The sequence below is a fragment of the Parasteatoda tepidariorum genome, chromosome 4 (genome assembly GCF_043381705.1).
Source record: "Parasteatoda tepidariorum isolate YZ-2023 chromosome 4, CAS_Ptep_4.0, whole genome shotgun sequence".
Taxonomy (NCBI): Eukaryota; Metazoa; Arthropoda; class Arachnida; order Araneae; family Theridiidae; genus Parasteatoda; species Parasteatoda tepidariorum.
The window spans coordinates 60,204,607-60,216,196 of NC_092207.1; the positions used below are offsets into that span (position 1 = coordinate 60,204,607).

Below are 11,590 nucleotides of genomic sequence, written 5' to 3' on the forward strand. Positions count from 1 at the left end.
GAGAACAATTACCTCCTTATGATTGATTTAAATTTGTTTCAAGTATTTTGTAATAATATTTAATCAGCAATTTAGATAATTTGGTTTTTGCCGGTTTTTACCAGTTTCTGTCGGTTTTTACCAGGTTTTTGCCACTGTCCTGGCAAAAATCCCTTTTTGCCGGCAAAAACTCCAACCCTGATGTAAATAGAAAAAAGTTTTATTTTTTTTCATCTTGTGTCACTATACGTAACTGTAGAAGTTATAATATGGTTATAGTTTTATATATAGTTATAGTTTTATATATAGTTATAGTTTTATAGTTATAGTTTAATGTAGTTTGAAACAAAATATTAGTTTTTTCTACTTATTTTAGCTATTTTTTTTTATTTTTTGAAGTGTGTAAGTTTTTGCAAATTTTCCGAAAATCCTTTATTTTGAGCTCTGTCGAATTGTGATTGTTACATTTCTCTACCGTGAAAGTATCCGCTTGCCCCCCCCCCCTGACTTTTTTGAAACTACAAGTAATAAACTCCATGAATGCTTTTTTTTTTGTTGACACAAAAAATACGCACACCTTTAAACTGTTAATATATGATTTTTAATATATATTTTAATTTTGTTGTTATTCAATAGTTTTCATGCTCTGTTTACTTTGCTAACGACACGGAAATTATGTTTTTAACCAAACACATAAATAAAAAGGCTCCGAATTTTTTTGTACTCCAAAAATATTATATTTTTCGGACTATTGCAGTGGAAACTCTCGGGAAAGACCACTCTCTGTGCCACAGTAAAATGGTCGCTAATGGAGGTTGGTTGTTCTTCGGGGTTACCTACATTAACTTCAAAATGTTGACATGACTTTTCGCAAGAGATTTTAATTTTACTCGGTGTTATTTTTTTGATGAGGAAATTCCACTTTTGTTAGCATCAGGAAAAGACTGATCAACGAATAAAATTTAGCTTCCATAAAAATGATAAAATTAATAAAAAATGCTGATAAAATTGCGTGTAAAACCAAATTTACCTATTGTAAATCATAAAGTTGTTTTAAATAAATAAACAACTATGTGTAAGTTTGCATTTAATTTGATATAAAAATTAGTTAGCTTTAAAAGAAGCGAATAACTGAGTTTCTAAAGTTTTTTTTTTTTTTAAAATTGAGCTTTTAGCTCTAAAAATAAATCGTTGATAGAATCGTCTTTAGTGCATTCTGATTACAACATGTGGTTGACAATCTCTTTCAGAGATCGTCAGAAAGAGCTCTCTAAATAAGGGCCACTCAAAAATAATTTTAATCTAGTTTTCCTTTCTGTTAATATTTTTGTTTTTATATTATTTTGTATTTTCTTATTTGACCTTTTCCTTATTTGGCGCAGAGGTTTGTCCGATAGCTGGAGGAGGTTTTGATGGTCTTCAAAGTTAAGTCCATGGAAAAAATTTAGTGCCTGCCTAAAGTGGTCATAAATAGAGGAGGTCTTTCCTGGAGATTTCACTGTATTTTAAAGATAATATTGTAACCATATATGTGCACTTTTTTGTTTTCCCTTTTGATAAAAAAAAATAAACATTAAGGTCGATCTTCAGAAAACACACTGCAAATGTTTTAAAATGCTTACCAGCAGAGACATACAAATGAGATCCAACGTCTCCTTGCCTAATGACTTGAGTCCCTTTGCTGAAATACTGTGAGTACATGCAGTCCACTATTTCTCTCACTTGAGAACTATCCAAATTCTTCAAGAAATCGTTCTCCATTATAGCATCTTTAATCAACTGCTTCGACCTGAACAAAATAATTTTAATATTTACAACAGAGTGTTTGACAGCACTGAGTAATTATATTTTGGTTGGTATCGAAACAATTTATTATTTTGATCTGGCGGCGCAAATGTTTCTATCTGCTGGCAACGGTAATTTAGAAGTGCTATTTTGACTCGTTTGCTTATTTTAATTTTTTACAGGCCTTGGAATGGTATGTCATTTTTTCGTGAGTTTATTGAGATTTTTACTTGTGAATAGTTTGATCATTTATGTTTTATGAATTATTTTGCTTTTCAGGGATTGAGGGAGATTTAGGCTTCAAATCACGAATAATACTTTTGCAAAACAGTTATTCACAGAAAAGCTATAATACTAAAGGAATGCAGGTATTCCTTGAAAAATTTCTGTATTGCATCATATTTCTTTTGTTGCATTGCATTCGGGTTTCTTTTATTCTATTAACTTTTAAAATTTCCATTCTGAAATTATGGTAAATTATTTCAACCAATTAACCGCAATTTTTTTTACTTTTACGGATTTAAAGCCGTTTAGAATCAGAATGGTTAAAAAAACATGAATGCAAAACTATATGGCATTTTTAACCATTTACAACTAGCATGGTTTCAAACCCGTAAAGAATGAAACTTAACTCTACATTGGAGAGAGTTAGCAGCTTTATACTTCTGCCACCTATGCGGGAATGAGAGTATCGAATTCCAACAGTCCAGGGCACAAATTGGGGAGTGCAGGACACTGGGAAATCATCAATCGTCGAAGGGAATGGATATATTACGGCATTAACCCCGGGGCTCAAGCGCCCGTTCTGCCAGTCGTGAGATTAACAGATTAACCCTCTCGGCTATTGTATGTACCCTTCTGCGAAGAACTAAGTGGCTTCATTAAGTGGATCTAGTTAGTGCGATAAAATTCTGGTTGTTTAACAGTATTAGGTGAAATCAGTTAATAAACGACTTTTTTTCGCAGTTAACAGTTTGAATACCATCTTATTTATGGCTAATATACTATGTTTAAATATGGTAAAGTACCAATTAAATAAATTGCTACTCAACCATTTTTTCATAGGAATTTTTAACAGTGTTTCAATTTAGTTATATAATGCTCTATTTTCGTTATTAATGTAATCTTCATAATTTCTTTTGAATATGACTTCCGTTGGAATAACAACACTTTTGATGATAACAGCACATTGGTAATTCATATCAATTATTGTAATTTCGTTGCAAATTTTTTTAAGAAGTGCTTAGGAACAAAATTATTATAAAAAATTAAAATTATCTTTTGTCAGTAAGTATTCCAACGACTAAAAATTTCATTTCAGTTTTTTGAACATTTAGTATTGTTTTCTCCCCTCAAAAATAGATTTATGCAAATTATGCATTTACTGTATGAAATATTTTTAAAAATTCAAATTTTTAATAATTTAAATTTTGAGATTTATTTTATTTCAAAAAGGAATATTGTTGCAGTAGATATAATTCGAAAGCAAACTTTTAAAATAATTGCAAGAATAGAAAAAAATGTTCTTGAAAATGCACTTTTTCATTAAAAAATAATTAAGTACTTTGAAAAAAGCACTGTAAAAATTAAAATTGTAGTAAAAAAATTTTTGATAAAAATGATTTTCAGCTTATCACTGCGAAACATAATTTTTAAAAATTTAATATTTATTTAGGTTCATTTTAGGCAATAACACTAAGCTGCTTCAAGAAAGGCTCTGACACAATTCCTACTAATTTTTATGCTGAATAATTTTATGATCCCCGTAATTCTACCAAAATCGGGGTTTATATTATAAACCCCATTTTCTTCATCTCCCACGGATTTCGAGAAGTATCCATCCACCCCCTCTTTTTTTTTTTAATCACTTTTCGATAATGCTCTTGTTATGATTTGAAAAAGGATTATTTTTCTTATTAAAATTCTGTGGCGGTGAAAATTTCTAAAACATGAACAGTTATAGCAAGTAGGAGGATTTTAAGAGGATTCCTTTTCCTCCTAAATTATAAACAAACCATTACAAATGATAGTTCCCTCTGGGAATTTTTTCGCATTTTTTTAAATTTATTTTCAACGTATAAAGTATTTTATGCATAAAAGGGGATTGCATCCTCTTTTTCTCTCTCCCAAACATCTTCTAATAAAAATTTTCAGTTGTAATTAAGGTGAGGGGGATGAGATCAGGAAATTTTTTTTCTACAGTTAATCTACAAAACTTCATCTCGAGAGATTCAAAAAGACTTTTTTTGGGGAGGGAAATTTTATCGTATTTAATATTATTTTAATCGTGAAGTTCCTTCTAAGCGAATAGAGAAGTAAAAAATTCTAATTCATCGACAGTTGTAGCAAGGAGGAAAATTTTATCCCTAAACTGAAAAAAAACATTGAAAATAAAAACCTTTTTTTTTTAAATTTAAAAAAAAATATTTTTCTGTGCTTTTTACAATTTTTTTAAACATTTTTTCAAAATATTCAAACTTTTATTCTCTTTTCTTGCCCCCAAGCAATAAATTGGGGAACAATATTACAGATATATTACGGAACTATCCTCCCTCCCTCATTTTTTGTTAAAATTGTTTCTAAATATATTTTCTGATTGGAAGAGAAGAAGCAAAGCTAGAAATTCAATCATTTTTCGTAATTTTATTTTCAAATTTTAGGGAGATAAACTCACCGACATATTCCTGATTGCTACAATTCTTTATTTGTCTACAGTTTTGACTTCTCTAATCATTCAGAAGAAATTTAAAGATTAAAAAAAATCCTTCATTCTCTTCAGAAAGGTCCTGATTCTCTCGCGAGATAGTTTGGAGGATTCATTGTATTTATCCTCACCTGCTTTTAATCGAAATTGTGACTGAATCTTTTTTTATTTTTGGAAGAAAAAAGTGATATCAAGATGGAGCAAATAAGTTAAATAGTTGCAAAAAAAAATTTAACATTTGTAGCAAATTAAGGAGGGAAATCCTACCAAAGTACCCCTCTTTTCTACTCATATTTCAGAGCTTTTTACACCTCTAGAATTTCATAAAAATTTAACTATAAAATTTCCTTCAGATCAAATTTTGGTAATAAAAATAATTGAAAAATTCGTTTCCAAAAAACGGTGGATGATTATAGAAACCGGAGTCAATTCAGACAATTTCACGTAAGGGTTTTTTTTTTTTTTTTTACATTGCTTTACTAGAATGCTTAAGTTGGGTAAAATTAAGAGCTACAGAGCTATTTCAGATATAGTACTCATAGATTCTACAAATAAAATAGTACATAGATACGTACAAAAAATTACATAGATCTATAGCAGTGGTCAGAAAAACATTATTTTCGTAGTTTACTACAACTACTTTATTACAAATGTATTTAACTACATCTACAACTACTTTTTTCAAATGTAGTGACTACAAATTACTTCGGAATTGTAATAACTATTTCACTAATTTAAGGAGGCGAACTTTGCTGGAGAATTTACTTTACACTTTCGTACAAAATGGTTTTGAATAAAGAGGCTTACAAGGGAATAATTAAGAAATATTTATTCGTATTTACGGGAGTCAGTTTGTTATTCCAAAACAATTTTTTTCGAATTTGCTTTTTATATTTTTTTTCGATAGGGAATATTTAATTCAAAAAGGCGAAATTATCAAATACTTTCATTTTTTTAATTGCTTAATGCTCTTTTAATCCTCTACGAAATTAAGTACATGAAAAATATTTTCCCTTCTTTGAAATAACATCAATGTTTCATGAGTGTGCATTCGCATGCGAAAGCATCACCAGAGTAATTAATTATCTACTTTTGGTAATTCCTACTTTAAATATCAGTCCTGTTTGATTTTAAGTACGCAATTTCTGTTAACGATCAGTTACAGCCACAGGATCATTTTCATTGCATTTATTGACAGACCCGCGAGGAATTCTGCCAATCAAATTCAAAAAATTAGTTGAGTTTGAACCTTGTTTTTTTTCTAAACTAATGTTAAAAGTAATTGCCAGGAATAGCTACAAACTACTTTTTTTGTATCGCACTACTTTTTTAAACGCACATTGTTATAGATACATGCAAAAAATTGGATTTTTTTTTTATTCATATCGGATTTTTTTAATTTAAATCAGATTTTTGTTATTCTATTTACATATTCTATTTACATACATCAATCAAAGCTTTCATAAAATATATTTATAATGTTTAATACTATTTAGAAACAACATTACAATTAAAATACTTATTATGACTAGCTAAAATGATTAAAATAATCATATAAAAATTAAACATAAAACTAATTGCTAACATGAAAACTAATTTCTGAAAAAAAAATACTATTTATTTTTATTCAAGCTTAATTACTTTCATGAATTTGCAAAGACAAAAACCGAACATTTCTGCTGTTGTCTCGTCTATTAAAAGCAAAATATTTCCGGAAATTAAGACTTAGGAGTTAAACAACAAGTTAAGATCCGAAGATCCAACGTGCAAGTTAGATATCATATAAAGACTAAATTATTTAATCAAGGAAACATAAAAAAAAAATCATTTATACTAAATTACTCCTGACAGAAACAATTTTTCTTCATCATTTATATACATAATCTACATGTTCTATAAATTTTAAAGGCACCTTTATTTAAATAAACAATTGTAATAAATTGAAATTAACTCATTGGAATTAACTAAATTGTTATAAGTTGAAATACATTTGTTCAATGTAAATTATTTTGCGTACAGCCAAGGGAAAGTTATAGCTTACAAGTTAAACATGAACATAATCCACATTTAGTCCTTTTTTTGTCTATCGTGAACATTGAATAATACTTTACATACACTAAACTCTCATTAGTTCGCTGGATATTGCCTTCATTATAAATAGAATCAGAAATAATTTCAACCTTAAGATTACATTTAGATAAAATATTTTGTGACTTAAAAACTTTTTAAACAAGAATTTTTATTTTACAAAAAAAAATCAGTTAATTTAAATCAATGATTTAAAAAAAATCAAGCAACTACTATTTAAATTACGTACAAATCGTACTAACCATGGCTATTTCTGAAAGTGTCAAACAAAAAGGAAACGAGATCAATACCTGAAATCTTTGTCATATTTCTGAACTTGAAAGTCTTCAAACGAAGCACTTTCTCCAGAAACTCCCTGTTTCTTTGTAAGTGGAATGTGTCGACCATAACGATTCGAAACTCGAAGCTCTTTATTGTTGTCTACAATACTCGTTAGAATGTCAGGACCTTTCGAAAGCATCGAAGAAGAAGACGATCTCAGAATATCCTGAAATAGAATTAATTATTAAAGTCTGTTATAGGTTTTAAGCAACTTGGAATATTTAATCATAATAAGAATGTTGACTCTCTGGTACGGAATGACTAAATTAAATAAGGAAACTGAACTCTAATTTAACAATACAACACGAAAGATTTCTCTCTCTCTCTCTCTCTCTCTGTATATATATATATATATATATATATGGTTATCAAAATAATGGAAACACCCTAGATTTTGAAGACTTGGGAATTGCTGTTCTGCTGTAAATGTTCTCTTTATGAAGGTATCTCCTAACTGTAATTGTTGACCCTGGAGAATCCAGATGCTGATTGAGCTCTGCAGTCCCTTTGGCTGCAGTTGCTTTCTTTTCAGACATTACAATCCGCTTCAATACCCGTCAGTCTCTTTCACTCAGCTTCTCCCTCAGTCCACTATTTTGCTTTGCTGAGCTTGTCTTTCCGCGCTGTGTGTATGCTGTCATGACTTTAGACACCGTACCTCTAGAAACGCCTAAAAGCTGGGATGTTTCGGTCACTGTTGCTCCAACTAGTCGGGCTCCTACAATTTGGCCTCTCTGAAGATCTGTGAGGTCTGACATTTTACGCTTCTGACAAAAAATCAAAACGTAGACAACTCTGAAGCTCTCTCATACCACCTAATATATGTACTTTTTATATTAAAAAAAACTGGTAGATAAGATTATATTTTAATGCTTATGAAGCGAATTCTTAAATGTCCCTTTTATTCACAAGTGTTTCCATTATTTTGATAATCACTTATGTATATATATATACTTAAAGAGCTCACCCTTAAAAAGTTTCTTTTACTCCTATTTTATTATTTAAAGCTCACTTGGAAACAATTAAGAGAGGTCCCTCAAGGACACACAAATTACAGTGATACATGCAAAAAATTTTAATCGAAAACATAAATGATAATCAATTGTATATTTTATTTTGATTATTAATAGACTTCTAACACCTTTAAAAATGAAAAGAAATATAATAAATTGTATAATTAAATATAAAAGAATAATTAAAAACTAAACTTCTTTATGTAATACAATTATATCTCTATATATGACTTCAAAACCACCTCATCTGTAAGAACAAGCATTACTTAAATAATCCCAAGAAATCGAAGTTGTGAAATAATAATATAAGGCTTCATTTGCATCAAAAACAGATAAAAAGCCAATAATACCTTGATTTGCCATTTGTGATTTCTTTTTCTCTCTGTTACTGTGTTTTTTCTAGTTTTGTTTCTCCTCCTTATTTTTAAATCTTTATTCGCAACTTATTGTTTTTTTTTATTCAAAAAATTTTTGTTTCTTCTCATTGACATCTGGCAAGTCTTGAAGATGGGCACCGATTTTTGAAGTGCTTGAAGCATTTCGCCTAACTTACTTCCCATGTGTTTTTGAAGCTTTTAATCAGGTAATACACTATCATTACTTATCGTACCTTAGCCGTAACTTTAAACTTTAATTGTAACTGCTAACATCACTTACTGAATCATAACCGTGACTTTAGCAGTGATAACCAGCATTATTTCATGAACATGTGTTGTTTTCAAATGTCGAATTTGCTGTTCGTTGATGTCGAAAAAGAGAAACACAAAATAGCCATTTTAATTTTTAATGATTGCTACCAATTTGAAAATGTACCTGAAGAGAAATTTGTTTTGTTTCTTCGCAATATAATGGCAAAACTAAGAGTAATAATGACTAATTGTATATCCTACTGAATCAATAAAAAGGTTCACGTTTTCCCTCTGGAAAGGATGTTATGACAAATTTTATATACTTTCATGGTACTAAGAAACTTTCTATTAGTGATAGTACTGTTCTCGTATACATTGATAATATTATTATTCCAATTACTAAGCTTAAAATTTTTACTATTTTCGAATTCCTTATTAACAAGTTCAACATAGAATTTTTTACTGAAGATTGCATAATTATTGTTAGCTTTATCTATGGAGGTAATAAAAAAAATTTTGTAATTGCTTAATTGATTGATCAACTTTAGAAAAATTTATTGAATTGTCACTGTTATTTAAATTTTTCTCATTAGTTAAAACAAAGTTTTTAAAGTAACAATAAACAGTCCATTTCCATTCTATTAACATACCTAAAGGTAAAGTGAATCTATTTGATATCTTAAAACGAAGAGATTATTAAGAATTTAATGATAAAAGGCACAAAATTTAAAAACATTTACCATATAACAATTTATAAAATTCTAAATATACTTTCTGAAGTTCTAAATTTTCTGTATTATTTAAATAACCACTAATGATAAGTTTATAATGTTTAGCAAAATATTCAAAATATTTCTCATCTTCACAGAGACATTCATAATAAGATATATTAATTTTCTCCAAATTTTTTCTAATATTATTATAATTAAAAATAGTTTTGCCAAGAGATTTATCATATTTAAAGCTTTTAATAATGTTAAAATCTCTTAATGGAAACAATTTTTTTTTAAATTTTCAAAAATGTCATGAAATTTAATCTTATCAGAAATAGGGCTTTGAAAATTAATAACGAATTATAAAGCATCCAAATTTTTCCTTTTATTTGGTGAAATGTTACTCTCAGTTTAGCCTTTACAAGATCGAAACAAAGAAATTTGAAGTGTAAATTAATAAAAGAACAGTTAATAATAAGATCTTAAAGCTCATATATATTATTATTATTCAGGGAGAAAACAAGATCTTTCATTGGTTTAATATTATCTGCGCTTATTAAAATCTTTTTCGCTGCTAGAAATAAAATTTACATTTAATTTTTTACTATGAAGAGAGTTTTTATTACTCCCTGATCCCCGTTTGCCTCGATTTGTACGATTCCTTTACCTTGATTGGGAAAAAGTGAGTAAGTTAAGGAGTTAATAGCTTTTATGTATATATATATATTATATTCAATTATTCAATATTTGTTTGTCTTAATAATTAATTATATAAATAGAAAACATACTTTTGTTTAAACAGATAGAATACCTCTAAGATCTAATTTTTCATTACATCTAGCTAACTTATTTTTACTCCTAATATTAAATTTGTTTTTAGATTTATTGATGATTTAATTATTTTTAAATTTCAATGTTACAAATTTGTTAAATAATACTTACCCCTAGGAATTAATCCTGCTTTCGTAATCAGGACGCCCATATTAATTTTAATTTTGTTGGATTTAAGTATTAAAATAGAACATATCAGTATTTAAAATCATTCCTTTTATCTTTCATTGGTGAATTGTACGTTAAAAGGAATGATTTTAAATTGAGTACAAATAGGCTAATTACATGGAATTCTAATGTTTCTAATACTTATTTAAATACTATTTTTAATAATTAGAACTAAAAGAATTAGTAGCAATGTTTATTTGTCCAAAACAACAAATAAAAAGGAATGAAATTAAAAAGAAACAATTCCGAAATTTGATTAATAAAAACAAATAAAAATTATAAAAAGCAATGGATATCCAACTAATGTAAATAAATTCTGTTTAAAATCCTTAAGTTAATTGCATGTTATAATTTTTATTGGATTTATCAAAAAAATTTGTTCCCTAAATTTGTATTTATACCGTGTGCAAATCCAATTCAGACGAATCCATTGCTAAAAATCTTCTAATATTTAATGAAACATTTTTTTTTTCAATAAATTTTAATAAATTCTCTAAGGATTATCAAAATTAAAATTGTATAATTAAAATTTGACCTTTCCTTAATTATAAACTTTAAATTATCCAGTATAATAAAATTACCTTGCGCACATCCAGATTCTGCCCGATCCAAAACAACTGACAAATCAAATATGTTTTTGTACTACAGTAAGAACGCGTTATAAAAACATCCCACTATCCTTTATTTACGCTTTTATTTTCATATTTTGTAAACTGGCAAACTTGTTACGATAATATTTTAAATAAGTTTTGCAAGATGCCGGTAAGTGGAAAGTCATTTGAATTCGCTACTCGCTGTATATGTTACATGTAGTGTTTGTTTTTTTTTCGTAATTTTATTAAATTTTTATTCTTGCTTGATATGTTACATTTAGTGTTTTTTTTCCGTAATTTTATTACATTTTTATTCTTGCTTGATTTGTTTCATTTTGTATTTTTCGCTTAACTTGCTTCATTTTCGATTCAATTTTTTGGTGCTCCTCATAATATTGTACGAGGGTTGCTATTTATATTTCTGGCCTAATAATGAAAAAACAAATATGTGGGATAGAAATTGGTTTCATTGTTTTTCGAAATATTCTCCATGATGATCAATACACTTTTCATGCGTTTGAACCAATTTTCAAAGCACTTTTTCCAGTCCGATAGAGGTAACTCCAAAACATGCGTTTTGAATGCATCAACCGCTTCTTCGGGGGTCGAAAATCGTTGTCCACGTAATTTATTTTTGATGTGTGGGAATAAGAAGAAGTCATTGGGTGCCAAATCAGGGCTGTACGGCGGATGACCCATCAGTTCGATCTTTCGCTCCGTCAGAAATGCCTTTGTTTGAGTCGATGTGTGAGAGCTCGCATTGTCA

The 11,590-nt window shown here is 28.4% G+C and overlaps 1 protein-coding gene across 1 annotated transcript in view; it reads right to left on the bottom strand.

Annotated features, from left to right (window-relative positions):
- LOC107436702 (cGMP-dependent protein kinase 1-like) overlaps positions 1 to 11,590 on the bottom strand; it is a 100,611-nt gene that overhangs the window by 72,807 nt on the left and 16,214 nt on the right. Inside the window, exons 2-3 of the mRNA XM_043045989.2 lie at positions 6,847 to 7,043; positions 1,602 to 1,768 (exon numbers count right to left, since the gene is read on the bottom strand). Coding sequence (XP_042901923.1) covers positions 1,602 to 1,768; positions 6,847 to 7,043 — 364 coding nt within the window. The remainder of the gene's footprint in view (positions 1 to 1,601; positions 1,769 to 6,846; positions 7,044 to 11,590) is intronic.